The sequence below is a fragment of the Manis pentadactyla genome, chromosome 10 (assembly GCF_030020395.1).
Source record: "Manis pentadactyla isolate mManPen7 chromosome 10, mManPen7.hap1, whole genome shotgun sequence".
Taxonomy (NCBI): Eukaryota; Metazoa; Chordata; class Mammalia; order Pholidota; family Manidae; genus Manis; species Manis pentadactyla.
Genome location: NC_080028.1, coordinates 86,391,277 through 86,414,649, shown reverse-complemented (window position 1 = coordinate 86,414,649; position 23,373 = coordinate 86,391,277). Strand labels below are relative to the sequence as shown.

The 23,373-nt window shown below is 36.6% G+C and overlaps 1 protein-coding gene and 1 long non-coding RNA gene across 4 annotated transcripts in view; one reads left to right on the top strand and one right to left on the bottom strand.

Moving 5' to 3' along the window:
* Positions 1 to 5,867: 5,867 nt before the first annotated feature.
* Positions 5,868 to 23,373, bottom strand: part of ZNF713 (zinc finger protein 713) — a 75,623-nt gene continuing 58,117 nt past the window's right edge. The window contains exons 3-6 of one of the 3 annotated variants that reach the window (XM_057487185.1): positions 21,344 to 21,455; positions 17,033 to 17,159; positions 16,604 to 16,696; positions 5,868 to 8,559 (exon numbers count right to left, since the gene is read on the bottom strand). In XM_057487185.1, the coding sequence (XP_057343168.1) occupies positions 7,502 to 8,559; positions 16,604 to 16,696; positions 17,033 to 17,066 (1,185 nt within the window). In that variant the 5' untranslated portion in view covers positions 17,067 to 17,159; positions 21,344 to 21,455 and the 3' untranslated portion in view covers positions 5,868 to 7,501. Of the gene's footprint in view, positions 8,560 to 16,603; positions 16,697 to 17,032; positions 17,160 to 19,958; positions 20,078 to 21,343; positions 21,456 to 23,373 lie in introns of those variants that run through there. The other 2 variants (XM_057487184.1, XM_057487183.1) reach the window with 2 other exon arrangements.
* On the top strand, positions 20,412 to 23,167 carry LOC130679155 (uncharacterized). The gene is made up of 3 exons (XR_008992178.1): positions 20,412 to 20,511; positions 21,233 to 21,350; positions 22,843 to 23,167. It is a non-coding gene; the product is annotated as an uncharacterized LOC130679155 (long non-coding RNA).

Sequence of the window (23,373 nt, the reverse complement as noted above, 5' to 3'; positions counted from 1 at the left end):
CCAGACAAACAAAAGCTGAGGGAATTTGCTTTCCACAAACCACCTCTACAGAACATCTTACAGGGACTGCTCTAGATGGGAGCACTCCTAGAAGGAGCACAGCACAAAACACCCAACATATGAAGAATCGAGGAGGAGGAACAAGAAGGGAGAGAAGAAAAGAATCTCCAGACAGTGTATATAACAGCTCAATAAGCGAGCTAAGTTAGGCAGTAAGATACTAAAGAGGCTAACCTTGAACCTTTGGTAACCACGAATTTAAAGCCTGCAATGGCAATAAGTACATATCTTTCAATAGTCACCCTAAATGTTAATGGGTTGAATGCACCAATCAAAAGACACAGAGTAACAGAATGGATAAAAAAGCAAGACCCATCTATATGCTGCTTACAAGAAACTCACCTCAAACCCAAAGACATGTACAGAATAAAAGTCAAGGGATGGAAAAACATATTTCAAGCAAACAACAGTGAGAAGAAAGCAGGGGTTGCCGTACTAATATCAGACAAAATAGACTTCAAAACAAAGAAAGTAACAAGAGATAAAGAAGGACACTACATAATGATAAAGGGCTCAGTCAAACAAGAGGATATAACCATTCTAAATATATATGCACCCAACACAGGAGCACCAGCATATGTGAAACAAATACTAACAGAACTAAAGGGGGATATAGACTGCAATGCATTCATTCTAGGAGACTTCAACACACCACTCACCCCAAAGGATAGATCCACTGGGCAGAAAATAAGTAAGGACACGGAAGCACTGAACAACACAGTAGAGCAGATGGACCTAATAGACATCTATAGAACTCTACATCCAAAAGCAGCGGGATATACATTCTTCTCAAGTGCACATGGAACATTCTCCAGAATAGACCACATACTAGGCCACAAAAAGAGCCTCAGAAAATTCCAAAAGATTGAAATCCTACCAACCAACTTTTCAGACCACAAAGGCATAAAACTAGAAATAAACTGTACAAAGAAAGCAAAGAGGCTCACGAACACATGGAGGCTTAACAACACGCTCCTAAATAATCAATGGATCAATGACCAAATCAAAATGGAGATCCAGCAATATATGGAAACAAATGACAACAACAACACTAAGCCCCAACTTCTGTGGGACACAGCAAAAGCAGTCTTAAGAGGAAAGTATATAGCAATCCAAGCATATTTAAAAAAGGAAGAGCAATCCCAAATGAATGGTCTAATGTCACAATTATCGAAATTGGAAAAAGAAGAACAGATGAGGCCTAAGGTCAGCAGAAGGAGGGACATAATAAAGATCAGAGAAGAAATAAATAAAATTGAGAAGAATAAAACAATAGCAAAAATCAATGAAACCAAGAGCTGGTTCTTCGAGAAAATAAACAAAATAGATAAGCCTCTAGCCAGACTTATTAAGAAGAAAAGAGAGTCAACACAAATCAACAGTATCAGAAACGAGAAAGGAAAAATCACGACGGACCCCACGGAAATGCAAAGAATTATTGGAGAATACTATGAAAACCTATATGCTAACAAGCTGGGAAACCTAGGAGAAATGGACAACTTCCTAGAAAAATATAACCTTCCAAGATTGACCCAGGAAGAAACAGAAAATCTAAACAGACCAATTACCAGCAACGAAATTGAAGAGGTAATCAAAAAACTACCAAAGAACAAAACCCCCGGGCCAGATGGATTTACCTCGGAATTTTATCAGACATACAGGGAAGACATAATACCCATTCTCCTTAAAGTTTTCCAAAAAATAGAGGAGGAGGGGATACTCCCAAACTCATTCTATGAAGCTAACATCACCCTAATACCAAAACCAGGCAAAGACCCCACCAAAAAAGAAAACTACAGACCAATATCCCTGATGAACGTAGATGCAAAAATACTCAACAAAATATTAGCAAACCGAATTCAAAAATACATCAAAAGGATCATACACCATGACCAAGTGGGATTCATTCCAGGGATGCAAGGATGGTACAACATTCGAAAGTCCATCAACATCATCCACCACATCAACAAAAAGAAAGACAAAAACCACATGATCATCTCCATAGATGCTGAAAAAGCATTTGACAAAGTTCAACATCCATTCATGTTAAAAACTCTCAGCAAAATGGGAATAGAGGGCAAGTACCTCAACATAATAAAGGCCATCTATGATAAACCCACAGCCAACATTATATTGAACAGCGAGAAGCTGAAAGCATTTCCTCTGAGATTGGGAACTAGACAGGGATGCCCACTCTCTCCACTGTTATTTAACATAGTACTGGAGGTCCTAGCCACGGCAATCAGACAAAATAAAGAAATACAAGGAATCCAGATTGGTAAAGAAGAAGTTAAACTGTCACTATTTGCAGATGACATGATACTGTACATAAAAAACCCTAAAGACTCCACCCCAAAACTACTAGAACTGATATCGGAATACAGCAAAGTTGCAGGATACAAAATCAACACACAGAAATCTGTGGCTTTCCTATATACTAACAATGAACCAACAGAGAGAGAAATCAGGAAAACAACTCCATTCACAATTGCATCAAAAAAAATAAAATAACTAGGAATAAACCTAACCAAAGAAGTGAAAGACTTATACTCTGAAAACTACAAGTCACTCTTAAGAGAAATTAAAGGGGACACTAACAGATGGAAACTCATCCCATGCTCGTGGCTAGGAAGAATTAATATCGTTAAAATGGCCATCCTGCCCAAAGCAATATACAGATTTGATGCAATCCCTATGAAACTACCAGCAACATTCTTCAATGAACTGGAACAAATAATTCAAAAATTCATATGGAAACACCAAAGACCCCGAATAGCCAAAGCAATCCTGAGAAAGAAGAATAAAGTAGGGGGGATCTCACTCCCCAACTTCAAGCTCTACTATAAAGCCATAGTAATCAAGACAATTTGGTACTGGCACAAGAGCAGAGCTACAGACCAATGGAACAGACTAGAGAATCCAGACATTAACCCAGACATATATGGTCAATTAATATTTGATAAAGGAGCCATGGACATACAATGGCGAAATGACAGTCTCTTCAACAGGTGGTGCTGGCAAAACTGGACAGCTACATGTAGGAGAATGAAACTGGACCATTGTCTAACCCCATATACAAAAGTAAACTCAAAATGGATCAAAGACCTGAATGTAAGCCATGAAACCATTAAACTCCTGGAAGAAAACATAGGCGAAAACCTCTTAGACATAAACATGAGTGACCTCTTCTTGAACATATCTCCCCGGGCAAGGAAAACAACAGCAAAAATGAGTAAGTGGGACTATATTAAGCTGAAAAGCTTCTGTACAGCAAAAGACACCATCAATAGAACAAGAAGGATCCCTACAGTATGGGAGAATATATTTGAAAATGACACATCCGATAAAGGCTTGACGTCCAGAATATATAAGGAGCTCTCACGCCTCAACAAACAAAAAACAAATAACCCAATTAAAAAATGGGCAGAGGAACTGAAGAGACAGTTCTCCAAAAAAGAAATACAGATGGCCAACAGACACATGAAAAGATGCTCCACATCGCTAATTATCAGAGAAATGCAAATTAAAACTACAATGAGGTATCACCTCACACCAGTAAGGATGGCTGCCATCCAAAAGACAAACAACAACAAATGTTGGCGAGGCTGTGGAGAAAGGGGAACCCTCCTACACTGCTGGTGGGAATGTAAGTTAGTTCAACCATTGTGGAAAGCAGTATGGAGGTACATCAAAATGCTCAAAACAGACTTACCATTTGACCCAGGAATTGCACTCCTAGGAATTTACCCTAAGAATGCAGCAATCAAGTTTGAGAAAGACAGATGCACCCCTATGTTTATTGCAGCACTATTTACAATAGCCAAGAATTGGAAGCAACCTAAATGTCCATCAATAGATGAATGGATAAAGAAGATGTGGTACATATACACAATGGAATACTACTCAGCTATAAGAAAAGGGCAAATCCAATCATTTGCAGCAACATGGATGGAGCTGGAGGGTATTATGCTCAGTGAAACAAGCCAAGCAGAGAAAGAGAAATACCAAATGATTTCACTTATCTGTGGAATATAAGAACAAAGGAAAAACTGAAGGAACAAAACAGCAGCAGAATCACAGAACTCAAGAATGGACTAACAGGTACCAAAGGGAAAGGGACTGGGGAGGATGGGTGGGTAGGGAGGGATAAGGGGGGGAGAAGTAGGGGGGTATTAAGATTAACATGCATGGGGGGGTAGGAGAAAAGGGAGGGCTGTACAACACAGAGAAGGCAAGTAGTGATTCTACAACATTTTGCTATGCTGATGGACAGTGACTGTAAAGGGGTTTATAGGGGAGACCTGGTATAGGGGAGAGCCTAGTAAACATAATATTCGTCATGTAAGTGTAGATTAGTGATAGCAAAAAAAAAAAAAAAAAAAAAAAAAGGGCAGTTCCTGTGTGGTAACCTCCAACGAGTTCTACACAAGGGTATAAAGGGCATATAAAAGTGTAGGCAAAGGGTCTGTTTGTGTTTATACAGAGGATCAAAGCCTAATTGGGCTACCCCGAAAATGAACTAAGATATGATATGAAAAAGAACTTCCAACATCTGCACCCTCTGGAAGACTCATGCCAGAAGATGATCATCAAAAAACCCCAACAAAGATCCACGCACTGCTACAGCTGTAGATGCACTCATCCCACCAGTTCCTGGACCTGCCATGGGAATGAGGAAGGAGATATCTAAGCTGGCCTGTGCATACAGTAAAACAACAAAATTGGACTGGATCTATACTGTTGGAACTCAACCAAGAATTTGGAGAAGTGCAAATTGTAGCGCTCCAAAGTCTTACAACTACAAACTATTTATTGTTAAAAGAACATATGGCATGTGAACAGTCCCCAGGAATGGGTTGTTTTAATTTGTCTGATTTCTCTCAGACTGTTCAAGTTCATTTGGACAATATCCACCATATCATAGATAAGTTTTCACAAATGCCTAAGGTGCCTAACTGGTTTTCTTGGTTTCACTGCAGATGGCTGGTAATTACAGATATGCTTTGGTTATGTAACTATACTCCTATTATGTTAATGTGTGTGTGCAATTTAAGTAGTAGCTTAAAACCTATACATGCTGAAGTTACTCTACAAGAAGATATATCAAAGAAATAATCAATCTTCCCATGTTTTCTTCCGCCTGCTACTTCTATAGCTTTTCTTCTTCCTTCCTAATTACAACCCTTAAATAGAATTCGTGCCTCATATCAAATTTACCGAGTATCATAATTCTTCCAAGTGGTAAAGATACCTCAAGACAAATGCTGGGCATAGAAGCCACAGGGCATAAATATGCAAAGAAGTAAAAAGCTAACTTTTTCAAACAATAAGGCTTCTCTCTCACTTACCAACTTCACATTTCCCTGTATGGCCCCGGAAGATGACTGGTTAGCCAGAGACGGGTAAGATTCCTCAAGGGAGGAACAACCTAAGACAGGCACAGTCGCAGGGGGGCCATCAGGTGAGAAATTGGGGATCAACAGAGGTGAGGCTTAGAACCTCACCCCCCCGTTCTGAGAGAAATCTTCTGCATACGTGGATGTTTTATTGCCCTGGTCTAGCTTGGATTAACACATAGTCTACAGGCACACACCTGATCATCTACATGTGCTCTCTTACAACACTAAACTATGTTTTCTACCTTTATCTTGTATCTACCTACCACTTCAGCATTTTATTAAAAATAATAATAATAAAGAGAGAAATGTGGTATCCACATATAAATCAAGTATAAAAACCAAATCAGTATTCATATTTGAACTGACTGTTTATAGTTCATAATGTATGAGCAAAACCGAAAGTTTCTGTGATGACTGCCCTTGTACTGTTCACTATGTAACTTATTCATTATGTAAGAATTTGTTCTACATGTAAAAACTTGTTTGTTATGCCTCAGAAGATTGGAGACTGACAAAAATTAGGCTTGGGGTGGAATAATGATTGTGCATTGAGCATTGACTCCCCTATACAGAATTTTATTGTCGTTAACAACCATTTGATCAATAAATATGAGAGATGCCCTCACAAAAAAAAAAAAAAAAAAAAAAAAAAAAGGACAGACTTCCAATGGTAAAATAAATTAGTAACCGGGATGTAATGTATAGCATAAGGAATATAGTCAAGATATTGTTACAGCCTGGTAGGGTGATAGCTGGAACCTAGAATTATGTATATAAATGTTCTACCACTGTGTTGTACACTTGAAACTCATGTAATGTAATACTGTGTGTCAACTACCCTTCAATAAAAAATAATTATTAAAATAAAAAAAAAAAAATGTGATTTCTGTCAAGGCAATATAATAAAAACCAAATTAAGCCACCTTAAATTCATTTTGGGAAAAGGTGTTACATAAATATATTTCAACAAGGAAAATGAACTATCAAGCCAATTAGTAATATTTCCTTAATTGTTTATAAAACTGGCAAGGCTCTTTGCTGGTTCTTAGCCTCACTAAGAATGGGATGCCAGCTCACCCTCTGGTATAGTTTACTACCCCATGTACCGTAGGGCACATCTACATGGATTTTTCCACACTCATTATATACATAGTGGTGCAGGGAGGCATAGGTATTCTTAGCCTCTGGTAATTATAAAAAAAACAACGAACACCTCTTCTCTATTCAAACCTGCAAATATAGCAGAAATAACAATATTAATTAAAAAATCTGTTTAAAATTAGAACAGGATAGAAAAGTAGACTTTTCTGCATCACTTGTCAAAGTTCATCAGTATGACCCTCAGTCTCCTCCAAGACTTTTTAAAAAGTGAATCTAGGACTTGTTTGAAAGTCCTATGAAAATAATGCAAGGATTGCTAAAAAAGTAATAAAATATTGCCATGTCCTATCACATTGTTTCTCAAATGGTACAGATTTAGGTGATACACTAATGGATATTTTTAATTTCAAAGTTATATATTTACTTTGATGGAAATTAGAACAAATATAATTAGCATATGAAACTCGTAATTTACACAAATAGTAATTCCTAGGACAAGGTTAAAAATTCTGAGTCCTTTTAAAGAAAAATATTAAGTAAACACTATGGTTAAAAACTGTAATATTGAGAAATAGTGCTCTTTTCTGATAATTTCAAGTTTAGTGACTGGTTACACTATATCGCTGCCTTGATTAACCAATGCTCGTATCATTTAAAAACTTTATACCATAAAACTCATAGATGAATAATTATAGATTATTGCCTACAGTATTAAAAACAGTTTTGTATCAGATTTGGAATGTGACTCCTAATATAATCTTGTTTATAAAATATTTTCACTATTTAAACACTTTCCTAGAATATAATATGCTACTAGTATAAGATCTAAATTGCTTGGTTTCTATGCATTAAAAGTTTGATAAGCTTCCTCTATGCTATGAATAATTTGATATTGAATGGAATGAAAAGGTCTTATCAAAAAGTTTCCTATATTTATATATTCATATGATTTCCCTGCCATGAGTTACATGCTGTTGAGTAAGTGAAGGATTGTGGCTTAAGGTTTTTTCACATTTATTATACTCACATAATTTCTCCCGGATATGGATTTTCCTATGTTGATTAAGGTGTGCACTCTGACTAAAGGCTTTCTCACATTCATTGCATTTATAAGGTTTCTCTCCTGTATGAGTTCTCTCATGCTGATTAAGATGTGTCCTCTGGCTAAAGGTTTTCCCACAAAAACTACATTCATAAGGTTTCTCTCCAGTATGAAGCCTGTGATGTTCAGTAAGGGATGTAATACGGCTAAAGGCTTTATCACATTGTTTACACTTATAGGGCTTCTCTCCAGTATGAATTCTCAGATGTTGGGTAAAGGAAGAATGTTGACGAAAAGCTTTTCCACATTCATTGCATATAAAAGGTTTTTCTCCTGTGTGAATTCGTTGATGTTGAATAAGATGTATCCTCTGGCTGAATCTTTTCCCACATTCATCACATTTATAGGGCTTCTCTCCTGTAAGGACTACCTGAGGTTGAGCAAGAGATGAGTTATGGCCAAAGGCCTTCCCACATTCACTGGGTTTCTCTTCAGCATGAATATGATTAGTAAGAAAAATATGTTGATTGAAGATTTTTCCACACTCATTATATACATAAGGATTCTCTCTTACATACTTTCCCTGATAGTAAATCAAGCCTGAATTATTTTTGATGCTATTTCCTTGTGTATCAGAATTAAGGGATATTTTAATTGAAGGAATTCTTTGATGCATAATAAGGTTTGAATTTAGATTATAGTTTCCCCCAAATCTAATACATTCAAGGCTTTCCACCTGTGTGATATTTTTGTGGGTAAAAGATACCTGTCCTAAATGTTTCTGCTTGTTTTCTTGGTTATACTCTAACTGGTAATCAAAATCCCAGAGTCTTCCAAAGATGGAGTACCAGAAACTGTCTCCTGTTAGTTTCTCCATTATCATGTCATGGGTTTGATTTTCATCAGAAATATTCTGGTTTGGAGTTGATTTTTTCATTTCAGGTCTAGTCTCCCCATCTAAAAGAAATTCAGAACATACAAATATTTTGCAGTATTCTCTAAGTTTTGAAAAAGAAATTGCTGCACAATGAATTACCTAGTGAAACAGCAATAATGTAGACAAGGCATATGTGACATTGAAAGTTTTAAAATATAGCCATATAACAGAAAGACTATAAAAGGATGACAAGAAGCAGTGAACAGGGAAGAATTTTAAAACGTGTGACAATCATAAAAAGAAGAGATTATCCTGGAGTATTCACGGTTCAAAGGAAAAGGAAAGGAGAATAACAAATATCAGAAAAAGGTCTGTGTTCAGAGCTGGAAGATATTAGAGGAAAGACTGTACTTAGAGAAGACAGGTCCAAGTCTAGGACCTTATAAATCTCATCTGTGGATTATTCCATTGTAATGCTAGCTTTATTTAGAAAGCATTTCTCCCTAGCTCTAATTTTTTGTTTAAAATCATAAAACTAACACTTCCTTATAGTAACATATTCAAATAATATGGAAATGCATAAAGTTACAATTCTAATCTAGAGGTAATCATTACTAATTGGAGATGATCTTGCCAGATTTTTCCTACATTCACACAAATATAAAGGTAAACCATATTTTGAACAATCCTGGCTCATGGGCTGTGATAAAAACAAAACTTCATTTCAATCTTCTACCACTTTTCAAAACTTTATTTAGTGGGGGTATTTTCCTCTGCTTCTGAATGGAGATCTGGGAAGGTCCCATGGCTTTTCCCCCAATTCTTAGGTAATAGATACTTCTACTGTATAGCATCAAGTCACAAACATAGTATTCAGTAATTAAAATAGTCATATACATTAGTCAAAATTCCAAAATTAATTCCTTTCCTCTCCTTTGAGCTGTTCCAGGCATTTTCCTCTTCCTCCTCTTCCTGTTGACCCCTTCCCTGAATCTACTTTCTCCCTGCTAGTTTTTTCCCTGACTCTACTCTCTCACTTCTTTCTCTACTTACTTGCCTGCTTACCTCTTCCTTCATTCACAACTGTTGTTTAGTTCCCTCCCAGCAAGAGTTGGAGGGTAGGAGCTGTGTTGTGGGAGGAGGGTTTAAGAGATAGGCCAATTTTTGTATGACTGGTTACCCTGACATTTTCAGGTTGGCAGATGGCTAAAATGGACTCACTTTTGGGAACTTTTATGACTCGTGGGAGTTTGTAGCTGAACCTCTTTCTGTCCTGTCATTTCCATGATCTAGATAGATAGATCTCTGTTTTGGGTAGTCCCTTGGGACTAGTCCTAGAACATGAATCCTAGTGGACAAGATCCAAGATCATGTTGGCTGATTCATGAAAAACACTCATGATGCCTTGCCCCTATAAACTTGGATAATGAACTTATCAGCTTCTCCTGGCTCACTCAAAAAAGTCATTTCATTTAGTTAGCTGTTTTGGGGCCTTGAACTGCTTTAACTTTCTCAGATGTGATTCATGCATTAGTCTTGGTCTTCAGAACACAGGGAATGTGTATCAATGCCGTAGAAGTGGTGGCTTAGAAGCTGGCACATATGATGTCCAAATTAGGACACTTCATAGTAAAAGGGGGCACCTTTAATAATTATGCCAAGAACTGGGAAAATAAATTGTAATTATGCCATAGTACTTTATATTTTGCTGTTTTATATTACTGCATATCATGAACACATTTCCACATCAACAGATATATTTTCATAGAATTTTTAAAGGTCTATAAAATATCCAATTTTATGGATTTACGAAGTACTTTTAATCAATTCATACTTAGGTTATATTGGAACTTACTCTTATCACAAACAAACAGCACAGTAAGAATAGTTAGTTGGCTGAACATAAAATAGGAATTTTAAAAAGAAAAAATCTAAATCAGAAGATTATCAAAAACAGATCAATGTGATTAAAGATGTACAAAAAAGATAATTAAACTATTTCAACCAAATTATCAATAGGACCACTTTGTTTTCAGCCAAAATGCTTTTGTCTACCAGGGATTTTGAGTCTAAAATGTTTAGAATGACTAGCTGTAGCTCTTTAGACTGTCTGTAATGTTCTCTTAACCCCATCCACAGCCTGCTAATCTTGCTCATGGAACCACAGGTAAGTATGGTGCTCCAAGCTCCTACTGCCTAGGATTAGAGTTTACAGCTTTAATCTCCTAAATTTTAGCTTTCATACTTTTGTTTATCCCTAGAAACATGGCAACCTGATCAACATGTTCATGGCCATTTTGTTGACTGCCTTCTTTCTAACTCTTGCTTCTATGAGGGAAAAGGGAAAACTCTGGTGGCTGACAGCTTACCATGATGATACCAGGAGGAATGATTGTGCTGTACACATGGACTGTACAGGTACTGCTTCCTGACTTTGAATACTTTCAAGGCACATCAGATCACTCATCACAGGGTTGCCTATCTACATCCAGTGGGATGCCAGGGGACAGGGTTTCTAATTCAGCTTGAGAAATGATTACCTTGGGCTTCAAAGCAGTTTTGAGAACAAACTCTATTCCATTTGCCCCAGCTACTCACCTAAGTCCCCATGTTAGTACAAATGAGTGCAACTGCCCTTAAAAGGAGGGTGGGCACCAATGAGGATGACCACCCTCATCACCCCATGTATACAGGAGCATGTAGAGGCGCTGTTCATTCATTATCCACTAATTTCTTCCTGAGTTGGCTTACTTGGCTAGAAACCCAATCATTCATGGAAACATCCAAGCCCTGCTTTGTACTTGTCTATCCCCTATCAGATCTTACACTGCCTATCTCACTGCTGCTTGAGATTACAGATAAAAGTGCTACTTGGGAAGAAAGTGTTTTCAGATATGGAAGCAAAAGAGTTTCCCCTGCCTACACTGTGAGAATGACATGCAATCTATCTTGTGCCCAAGTCCTAAGTTAAAAGAGTATAATGTCATGGTAACAGCAACAGACTAAGGCTCTACCTTCTGACAGAGGTTCTTCAGGCTTTCATTATTCTTACAGGAGCCTAAGGGAACTTCATAAAGAAAAACAGGGGATTTATGTAGACTATTGTAGTCTCAATGGTGTTACTATCTGTCTCCACTGACTCTGCATTTCCTGGATCAATTCCAGGGGTTATGGGCCTTTAATAAAATTCCATTTCAAGGGAATTTATAACATACTTTGTATTAAGAAAGGGTACCTTCCAGACAGGCCCTTGGTCAATATAAGCACATTGTGATGTCACTGGATAACTTAAATAATACCCTGTAGGCCTTCTGTACCACTGCATACCTCACCAGTAGACACCCCGTTTAGCATCACCCAGTGACTTTTGAACTGGATTATTCACAAAGTAGGGAGGAAGGAAACAAGAAACAAGAGGAAAGGAGAGAGGGAGGGAAGGAAGGAGGGAGAAAAAGGATTAGGGGAAAAAGAAAGGGAGGGAGGAAAACAAATTTTTTTAAGTTTATTATTTCTACTTGCAAAGCATTGTGGTATTTCCAGTTCTTTTGTTAGTTAAAAAAAATGTACCATGGTTATATTAATTTAGTGGGTAAAAATTAATTAAAAATCAAACAGAACAGGCTAAAAAAGAACAGAAAATATCAAAGTTCATCAAACAGTGATAATGATAAATGTTTGGCAAAACTTTGTTTCAGTTTTAGAGATTATACAGATCTCATGGGCTGCAATAAAAATACATTTGTTAATGAGAGTGGTGGTCATAGAGAGTTACAAACTACTGCTTTACCAGAGGTTGGCAAGCTTTTTCTGTAAAGGGTTTTGTGGGCTCTGTTGTAAATCCTCAACTCTGCTTTATATTGTGAAAGCAGTCATAGACAATATGTAAGACAGAGAATGGTTTTAGAATGCGTTACTATAAAACTACTTAAAAAATATGTGACTCTAGACTATGTTTTGTTCATCCAAAGAGTCTACAATGCTAAACTGAGTGTGTGGAAAGAAAGCTCTTTGATTAGTCTAAGATACCTTTGTGTTGACTGGTGGTTGCAATGTATGAGTGCTTTCTCCCCTATGGGCTCAACAGTGTGTGTTATCAAACCTTTGGAATTTTGCTAGTCTGATAGGTAAGAAACGGTAATTTGTTGTAGTTTCAATTTGTGTTTCTCTTACCATGTATGAGACTGAACATTTTTTCATGTTAAAGGTATTTGTATTCCTTTATCTAAGAATCATATTTGTGTATTTTCCTATTGGGCTGTTGGCCTCATTGATTTAGAGGAGACTTACATGCTAATGGGTGATTAGCCTTTATATACTGGTAAGCATTTTCCATCCTTGTTACTTATCTTTTTACTTTGCTTATTATTTTATACCATAGAGAATTTTGGGATTTGTGTGTGTTGAATGTATGAATCTTTTCTTTTATGGCTTCTAGATTCTGAATCATAGAGGCAACTCCCCATTTCAATGTTATATAAAAGATTTCCGTATGTTTTCTTCCAGATCTCTTACGTTTTCATGTTTTACATTGAAAGTCTCTGATCCCTTTGGAGTTTTTCTTGATTTAAGGGGTAAGCTATGGATCCAATAGCTACCCATTATTTATTAAAGGTCTACTTTTTAAATACTAGTTGTCTTAACACCATTTATTAAGAAATCTACCTTTTCCCTCCTAATCTGAGATAATGCTTTTATCATATACTAAACTCCTGCATGTATTTGGGTCTATTTCTAGATTACCATTCTGGTCAGTAGTCTGTCTTGTTTTAATTAATGAAATTTTATTATGTATCATCTAGCCTGGATAGTCCCCCTTACTGTTTTTCCTTTCAGAGCTCCCCTGATTATCTTTGTGTTTTGGTTTTCCCATGGGAACTCTACAATGAGCTTATTTACATGCTCTTAAAATCTTGTCGGCACTTTGTATGGGATTACATTATGTGTATAGTAGAGACACTGACTTGATTGTTCCTTTGCCTTCTTTACTCTGCTTCAACAATCTATTTACCTGGCCATACAGTTATGTAAGAAATCTCAAACTCAGTGTCCCACTCTCTTGCCCAATGAGTGGACTTATTCACATTATACTTACTTTCTGATCTCATCTAGAACTCCATTTCTTTGACTCTTCTGTTACTTTCTAGTTTTCAGTCCCCTTCAGACCTTACTTCTTGTCACTTCTTGCACTCTATGTCAAATCACCTGATTAACTCTCTTTCCCAGTTTTCCTCCTTTAGTTCTACTAGTCTAACAGGCCCTTAACCTAGGCTCTACAAACCATTTCCAGGGCTGAATAACAGGAGAAACGGCTTGCCCCTGGAAATTAGAAGCCACAAATGTATAGAGCAAAATCTCATTTGGGCCCTCAAAGCTGATCAGTAATCCCTTACTCTTTTTTGGTCAGTTTCCACTGATCTTAATAAGCTTAGTAAGCAAGTGATCCTCAAGTTCTCTACTTGTCTTCCCAATTCCTTTACATTCAATAGAAGACCTTGCCTCCTACTTTACCAAGAAAATAGGAATCATCATGTGTGAACTCCCTAAAATCTTATACCAACAAACTTATTTAGATACAAAATCACCCTAATCTTTTTTCCAGTCACATTCTCATCTCTTCTAGAACTTTGCTCCATCTTTTGTATTTATTTTCTACTTATCCTCTTTATTGACTTCTTCCCTTCAGAATTATAAACATGCTAAAATGGTTCCTGCTTAAAACAATCCTCCTTTTACACTACCTCCTAGTCTAGTAAATATCCTTTTTATTGTCTCCTTTTCTCATTGTAGCTTCTTGTACAAGTACTGATGCTTACTAGCTCTACTTTCTTATCTCCTGTTCACTCAACAACATATAATCAATTGTTCTTCTAATCACTCCCCTGTCATTTCTCTCATTGATATAATTTCTAACTTCTCTGTTGCTAAATCCACTGGACATTTTCCAGGTCTCATCTTAGCTAGGAAGAGATTTATAGACATCAGCAGATGTTAATAACATGAAGGAAGCAATATGCCAGATAGCATATCAGAATTAGGTCACATAAGCCAGAATTAGGTCACATAAGCCAGATCATTCTAGCACAGTCCCTCAATCAAAAATACTTTCAGATATCCTCATAACAAGAACTACTGATTGTGTCTCACAGTATAATGCAAAAATGCAAGTAGTCTCCTTGGAGGAGACTGCCTGTCTCTGATAACAAAGAAGAAATCAGTTATTCAAGCAAATCTGTGAACCAAGAGCCTTAAGCATCCACATATAGTTGTATAATAAAATGTGGAAATTTTCTTAAGTTAACAATTATTTTCTCTAGTTGGGTGTCTGTGGGTAGGGACATAATGGGAGATACTGTATATCCTACACATGGCCAGCCTATGTGTCTGGGGAAAGAACAGTTCTCCCTTCTGCTGGAGGTGCCCACCTTGGCAATTCACCTGAAAAGGGAGTTTTTCATGTTCTTCCTTCAGTTTCCTACTCCCCAATTTTCAGGGTGTGGAGGTTCATAGAAATGATGTTACCCAGTGTTGTCAGGGATAATGTTAGGGGTTCTTGACCAAATGTTTTCATTATTAGCCTCTATCCATGGAATGTTAGCACTGGTCAGGCCAAAATGTAGGTTCAGTGAGGCTGAAATAGGAAAAAGTTTTCCTACCTAAAATAACTTAGAGCACTGAGAGCCAGGATAGCGAAGTCAAAGTCAACTTGAAAAAGCTGATGACAGAAAGCCAAGTCCAAATGATGTAACAAGGTGTCAGAGCAAAGAATCAGAGTAGGAACTAAATAGAAATGAGGTAGGTTAGCCTGGCTTAATGGATTAGAGTGAAAAATACCTAACTCAGTATACATATGCCATAAATTTAACAGTCAATTACTTGCTAAATCAGGCAGAGCACTTTAGTTGCTAATCCAACAAGAGAGAGGTAAGATTTGGGAGATTTTTTGATCAAGAAGTCTCATATTTAGTGAGATGCTTTAAAGAAGAGAGTATGAAATTAACAGAGCCAGGTTTTGAAATATTTAATTAAAATGATAGCATGATATTCACAAACAAAAAATATAATCTAAAATCTGGGAAGATAATGTGGATGAAATACTGAGGCTAGGAATGTAGAAATTGGAAAATAACACAGAAGGCCTACTTAAATGCAATGTACTAATAAGAATGGAACACCAAGACCACAGGAATACCTGCCTTTAGAAGAATAAGGAGGAAATGAAGGTAGCAAAGGAGCAGGTGTAGAGGCTAGAAGAGGCAAGAATAGTGTATATCAGAACCCAGGGTGGAAGAAAATTTCAAGAAGTAAAGAGAAATATTGAGGCTAGGAATGTAGAAATTGGAAAATAACACAGAAGGCCTACTTAAATGCAATGTACTAATAAGAATGGAACACCAAGACCACAGGAATACCTGCCTTTAGAAGAATAAGGAGGAAAAGAAGGTAGCAAAGGAGCAGGTGTAGAGGCTAGAAGAGGCAAGAATAGTGTATATCAGAACCCAGGGTGGAAGAAAATTTCAAGAAGTAAAGCCAACACAACCAAATGCAACAGGATCATAGGAGACAATAATGGTATTTTTTTTAGCCACTGGATTTGACTAGAAGAAAGTAACTGGCAATCTCCAAGAAAACAATTTTAGTAGTACAGGTAGGAGAGAAGTCATACCATAAAGGTGATCAAGAAAATTGAAGCTATGTTTTTAGATAAGTTTAAAGAGTTTGATAATAAAAGGAAAATGAAATAATAAAAAGTAAGCAAAAATAAAAGAGGATTTTTGGTATGGAAGAGAAAGAATTAAAGAATACTGGAGAGAGAACTTATGCCTAAAAAATAGAAAGAAAGTGTTATGTGAAGATTTTCCCCACCAAGGTATTTATGGATATTCAAATGAATACCTTCAAAATAACTTGTGTAAATTTTTTTTATAAGTAAAAATGATCTCTAATCAGAAAAAGAAAATGAGAGCCTCTTCCACTATGGAATAGTCAAATATGAACTAGGTTTTTGAAAAGGTCTCGTATTCTTTAAATCCCAGAGGGAGATATTTGGAGCACACTAAGTTGAGTATTTCAGAAATGACTGTTTCCCTTCACTGAGTAGCAGATACCCAAGTGTTTGCTTCTTACCTGGATGAGTATCCACTGAGTTGCCTCTTTCCATCATCCATTGCTCCTCTTGCTCCAACTGAGTGATCACCTCTGGCTTATAAAGTTGATGCCCTTTTCATGGAAAAAATATATGTCTTAGAAGTTTATACTGTGAACAAAAGTCTCTCTCAGAAATAATATCCAACCTTTCTAGTCTTTAGGGCCTCTCTGGATTTGGAAAGGGGAGATTTCAGAGGCATCAAAATAAGGCTGCCTCCCCTTTCAACAATATCAATAAAGCCCTTGTACTGAGGAGAAAGCAGGAAACAAAGGTTTGTTTCCAAAATTGACTAGCATTCTTCTGTCCTGACCTGAACTATACTCACAAAAGCTTTGGAGATTTTCATTACTTAAGGAAATAAACCCATCTAAGAATGGGTTCCAGTTTTACAGGGTCATCATCCTTACCCAGTGTGACCAGATTCCTATAGTTCTCCAGCATCACATCTCGGTATAGATTCTTCTGAGCAGGGTATAGCTGGTCCCATTCCTCTCTGGTGAAGTCCACAGCCACATCCTGGAATGTCAGTGATTCCTGAAACATCAAATACATGCCTGCTCAGCCAGGGATCCATGAGGGAAGGGGCAAAGGTACAGCAGTAGACAAAGGTTAGGATGTTTTAGCTACTGTCCTGACAGTCTTCAGGACTCTGAGTAATCCAGATCAGAATTTGTGAAATAATTAGTACCTGTCTTTTCACCATCTTTCAAGATTTAAAAATGCATGAAATAATGCTTGTTTTTAAGCTTTTTACAACTTGTAGGGGAAAGACTTTCATATCATTTAAGTAATTTAAAAAAACCACATGGGAAATTCATGCTGTAAGATTTCAGAAATGAAAGAATTCAGGTCATGTTGAAATAGTAAAAGCACATATCATGTTGGTGGATCTTGTGTAAATCCCTAACATTTTAAAATTTTGAACAGAACAGGAAAGAGGATATTCCATTGGGTTAAAAAAAGCAACAGGGGCAAACAGGTTGAGAGGAGAAGGCACATGATGTTGGGATCAGTAAAAGAAACTGTCTTGTTAAAGGTAGGAATTTCAAATAAAAAAGGGTGACCTCTAAATTTCCTCTATTGTTAATGCTTTCTAACCTTTTGCTCTAAGAGACACAGACATGCAGACACACACAACTCAATTCTTCAGAATCAGTAGAATGTGATGTTCCAAGTAAGTTGTTTTTCCCCTAAGATTCAATATTTAAGTCACAGTATGGGCATTTTATTTAAATTATTTTTCATGCTTTGATAATATATCTTTCTCAAATATATTTCAATTCATTGATGTAGGCAATTTAGAGATGAGTCATTGAAGCTAAAAGAAATTAAATAATTTATCCAGGGATGTTTTGAGACTAAACCTCAATTTGGGCTTGTCTAATGTCTCCTCAGGACTAGTACAGAAGGGCTACTGGGGTTCTTCTCAGCAAGTCATATCAGGAGACACATTACTGGCAATGATAACTTATAATTTGGTTAAGGTGGCTATCTAACAGTAATTTCTACTGGAAAACTACTATTTCATCCTGTAATTAAAAGGTGTCTTGTTGGGGAGATACTTTGAGACTATGTAAATATTTCATTGCTCCTCAAGCTTTCATCTACTAGTTTTTAGCATCCACTGATGATTTTTGCCTGGATCAACTGTAATTATGATGGTTGCTCAATAGTACTTTTCATCATTCTTTGTACATTATTAGTTGACCTTCTACTGTGATATCAGCAGATGTCAATAACATCTTTAATTATATCAGGTGGAATTAGTTTTTTCAGTAAGTTATAATTTACTATCACTATTTTAATACTGATTGTCCTAGATTTAGTCTGTAGGAGCCCCTTCAAACTGGCTTCTGTGTCTTTCTAACATATCCTTATTCTCTTCTTTATTTTCTGGGATAGAAAGATGTTCTTTGAAGGTTCATATTGTACTTTCTTCCCTCAAGCCCAAATCAGCCATTTTTCTAAGGATCCCTGGTTCCTTTTAATGGTCCAATACTGAGTGCGTCTGCTTCCAACTAGAAGATCTGCAGTTGCAGGGTGTCATGTTCTGCTCTGCTGGTCAAATACTGAGTGGCTATGTCTGGTTCTTTTTAATGGAAAATGGCATTTAGAAACCAAAATCTGAGCACTAGGTTTTTTGAATGTTACTGGAATTAATCATTGCTTCTAGGCCCTATATATAATAATAAAATAATCAGTGGCTGCATCTGCAAAATAGAGGTATATATGTATATAAAATGATGTATGTATACATAAACATAGACACACACTTTCATATCCATTTCTCCATGTAGCTATATGTATTAAAACCAATGAGTTCATACTGCTACCTCTAATTCTAATCCAACATTGTAGGGTTCATTGTATTCTTCTCTCTTCATATTTGTTCCCTTCTCTGACCTGGCTGTCATTATACACAACATATTTATTTGCTCAATCTTAGAATGTAAACAAAATGGTCTCAGTGTTGCTAACACATGTCTCTGCACAAAAGCAGTCTATAAATTAAAGAATTTGGTAGAGTTATTTTGCTTTTACCCTCAAGGTGTTAAGTACCACTGTTTAACTTTAAAGGTTAACTCCATTTCCTGATTCTTCCAGTAATTCCCACTTACATCAGTAATTTAAAATATAGTTTAATTCAATTGATCCTGTTCGCAATCAATTTTAGGCCCTCCTTCTATACTCCCCTCCGCCCTCCCACCATTCCATCTTTTTCACCCCAAACCCATTCAAGGCCTGTAGGCAACCAATCTCAGTAGACTGAGTATCATCTTTCCAAGTGGTGTCTCTTTTTGTTCAAATGAACAGATATATTTATACGTATGTTTTTATTTCCTCTTTATTACACAAAACAGTATACTATAGATACTGTTTTGGATATTACTTTTTTCACAGATGAGTTTATCCTGGAAATCCTTCCATATCAGTTCATAGATATCTTCCTCACTTTTGTTTATAGCTGCATAACATTCTATTGTGTGAATGTTGCACAATTTATTTAACTAGTCCATTACAGACATTTTAGTTGCTTTCTTCTCTTTTGCTATTATAAATAATGCTGCAATTATTTTATATGTATATTATTTCACAACTGTGTACAAGTCTATCTGTAGAATCAACTCCCTAAGATGGGATGTCTGGTAAGAGTATATAAATCTGTAATTTTGATACATATTGTCAAATTGATCTCTACAGGGATTGTATCAATTTACATTCTATAACATTAATCTATCGCTGCTAACAAAACATCCCAAATTTAGTGGCTCTAAACATTTATTTTGTTCGCAAAATCTGTAATGTGGGCAGGACTCAGTGTGACTAGCTCACCTTTGTTCCATTTGGTTTCAGCCAAGTGGCTCAACTTTGGGCCGTGAAATTCACTTTTAAGATGGCTCACTCATATGGATGGCAAGTTGGTGCTATTGGTGGTCAGCCAGAGTCCTCACTTCCCTCCAGAGGGCCTTTCCACAGGATCCTTGGGCTTTTTCATGGCATGGGGGCTGGATCACAAGGGCAAAATTCCCAAGAGAACCTTTTTATTTCCCAGCCTCAGCAGTTGCATAGCTCACTTCCAGCATGCCACAAGACTGCCCAGATGTAAGAGGGAAATAGTCCCTTATCTTTTGATGGAAAGAGTATTTAAGTCACCTTATAAGAAGAGCCTCTGGGATGGTAGAAATTGTGCCATTTTGGGAAAATACACTCTGCCACAGTCTACTTTTTGAACAAAAACTCACATCCCTCCCACATGCAAATACACTTATCTTCTTCTCCAAGATCCTTAAGTTTCATCCCATTGTGACACTGGCTTGAAGTCCAAGATCTTGTCATCAAAATCAGACCCAAATGCAGATGAGGATCTTGGAGTGTAGTTTCCCAGGTATGGTTCCTTGAAGACTCTCTCCCTATACAATGACCTTTGAACTTAAGAATAGTTATTTGGCCCCACCCTCTAACCTACACAAACTTACAATGGTATGAAAGGCATAGAAATAACCACTAGGGACACTTCCAATTCAAGTAAACAGTAGTCCACTGCAATTCTAAAATGTAGCTGAAGTGGGCACGTGTTGAGAGCTCTGAATGAGAAACAGTTTTATTTTCAAGCTGAGTAATTCCCGGTTTCTTTATAATTTATCTTTTTCCTCTACATTTTACTTTAGGTAGCCAGAAGCCACCGGTTGGCAATATCAATCTTTTGTCTGAAAATCTACTTAGATAGATCATTGAGTTCATTAAGCATATTTCCCATTTTCCTTGTTACTGAAGGTAACATTGCCCAACATTTGTTGTTCTTGGGTCTCCTTTTCTTTAGCTCATGTTTTCCTTACTACCTCTAAGCCTGGACAAAGGTCCTTCAAGCCTATACTAATTCTCCTTGAGGTCCCTTATGATGTTACTTGTTAGTCTTTTCTTTTCCATCTTCTTCCTACTTTTTAATTGGTTCTGTTCCAAAGCTAATGCCATATGCTCTAGGTTTTTGTTTTGGCAGCACCCCACTTGCAGGTACTAAAATCCATAACAGTTATCTGTTGCTGCATAATAAATCACTCCCAAATTTGTGGGTTTAATACAGCAACTATCATTTATTTTGCTCACAGATTTGCAATTTGGACAAGACTCATGGGGACAGAATGCCTCTGATCTATGTGGCATCAGCTGGGAGGGCTAGACTTTAGATTGGAGAATACACTTGAAGATGGCTTACTCACATGGCTGGTAAGTTTGTGCTAGCTTTCAGCTAAGAGCTCAGTTAGAAACCTTGGTTACTCTCTCCAAGATGGCTTCTCCCTGGGCTATTTGGGTTTCTTCCTGGCAAAGTACCTGGGTTTAGAGAAAGCATCTCATGAAAATGAGGTGGAAGTCTTACTGCTTTTTATAACTTGCCTGGATAGTCACATCGCTTTACTTTCACAGGTAACAAACAGGCTTGCCCAGATTCAGTGTAGGAAATATAGACCTCAATGTCTTGAGTGTCAAAGTCATATTGAAAGTGACATAAAGTCATAAAGTGTTTCAGATGGGAGAGATTTTGACCATTTTTCTGAAAATGCAATTTGCCACACACCACACCAGCAGTGTAAGAAAGAGCCTGTTCCCTGAAGCTTTGCCAAGAGAGTACATTATCAAGCTTGTGGAAAATATCAAACTTGTGGCAAGTATGAAGCTTGGTGATAAAATACCAAGTTTTCTCTAGTTTTAATTTAAATTTTCTCTTTTTATGAGTATAGGTGAACGTTTTTCCTGTGTTTAAGATTCATCTGTATTTTCTTTCCTGTGAATTATCTTTTTATGATATTTGTACATTTTTCTATTGGGCTCCTAATCTCTTACTGATTTAGGTAAGAGCCTTATGTATTATAAACATTAGTCCATTGTAATTTGAGTAGCAAAATATATTTCTCTATTTGACATGTCTTTTTAGTTTGCTTATAGTTTCCATTTGTCATACAGATTTTTTGGTACTTTTAAGGAGTTGAATGCAACAATCTTTTCTTTGATAGCTTCTGAATCTTTAGCTGTAATTGAGAAAGTCTTTCCTCAGTGAAGGTAATGAAGGAATTCTATTTTTTTAAATTGAGGTATAATCAAGATACATTATATTAGTTTCAGGTGTACAACATAATGATTTGACATTTGTATACATTGCAAAAAGATCACCATATTATTTGCCACCTGTCACCATACAAAGTCACATTTTTTTCTTGTGATGAGAACTTTTAAGATTTATTCTCTTAACAACTTTCGAATTTGCAATACAATATTATTGACTATAGGCTCCATGCTGTACATTACTTATTTATTTTATAACTGGAAGTTTGTACCTCTTCATCGCCTTCACCCATTTTGCCCATCCCCCACCCCTCTCCCTTCTGGCAACTACCAATCTGTTTCTCTATGAATTTTGTTTGTTATTTTGTTCTTTAGATTCCAGATGTAAGTGAAATCATATGGTATGTGTCCTTCTCTGCCTGGACTATTTCACTTAGCATAATACCCTCTAGGTCTATCCATGTTGTCACAAGTGGCAAGGTTTCATTCTTTTTTATAGTTGAGTAGAATTCTATTGTATATATAAACCACATTCCTTTATCCATTCATCTACTGATGGACATTTAGGTTGTTTCCATATCTTGGATATCGCAAATAATGATACAGTGAACATAGTGGTGTATATATTTTCTTGAATTAGTGTTTTCATTTCCTTCAGATAAACACCCAGAAATGGAATTGCTGGATTGTATGGTAGTTCTGTTTTTAAGTTTTGGAGGAACTTCCATACTGTTTTCCACTGCAGCTGCAACAATTTTCATTCCCACAGGGCATGAGGGCTCCATTTTCTCCTCATTCTTGCCAGCACTTGTTATTTTTCTTTTTGATAATAGCCGTTCTAACAGGTGTGAGATGATATCTCATTATGGTTATGATTTGCACTTCCCTGATGATTAGTGATGAAAAGATGAACATCTTTCATGAGCCTGCTGGACATCAGTGTGTCTTTGCTGGAAAAATGTTTGTTAACATCCTCTGCCATATTTTTTGTTTTTTTTTAGATAATTATTTTTTATTGAAGGGTAGTTGACGCACAGTATTACACTACATTAGATTCAAGTGTACAACACAGTGATAAAACATTTCTATACATAATTCTAGGTTCCAGCTATCACCCTACCAAGCTGTTACAATATCTTGACTATATTCTTTATGCTATACATTACATCCTGGTTACTTATTTATTTTA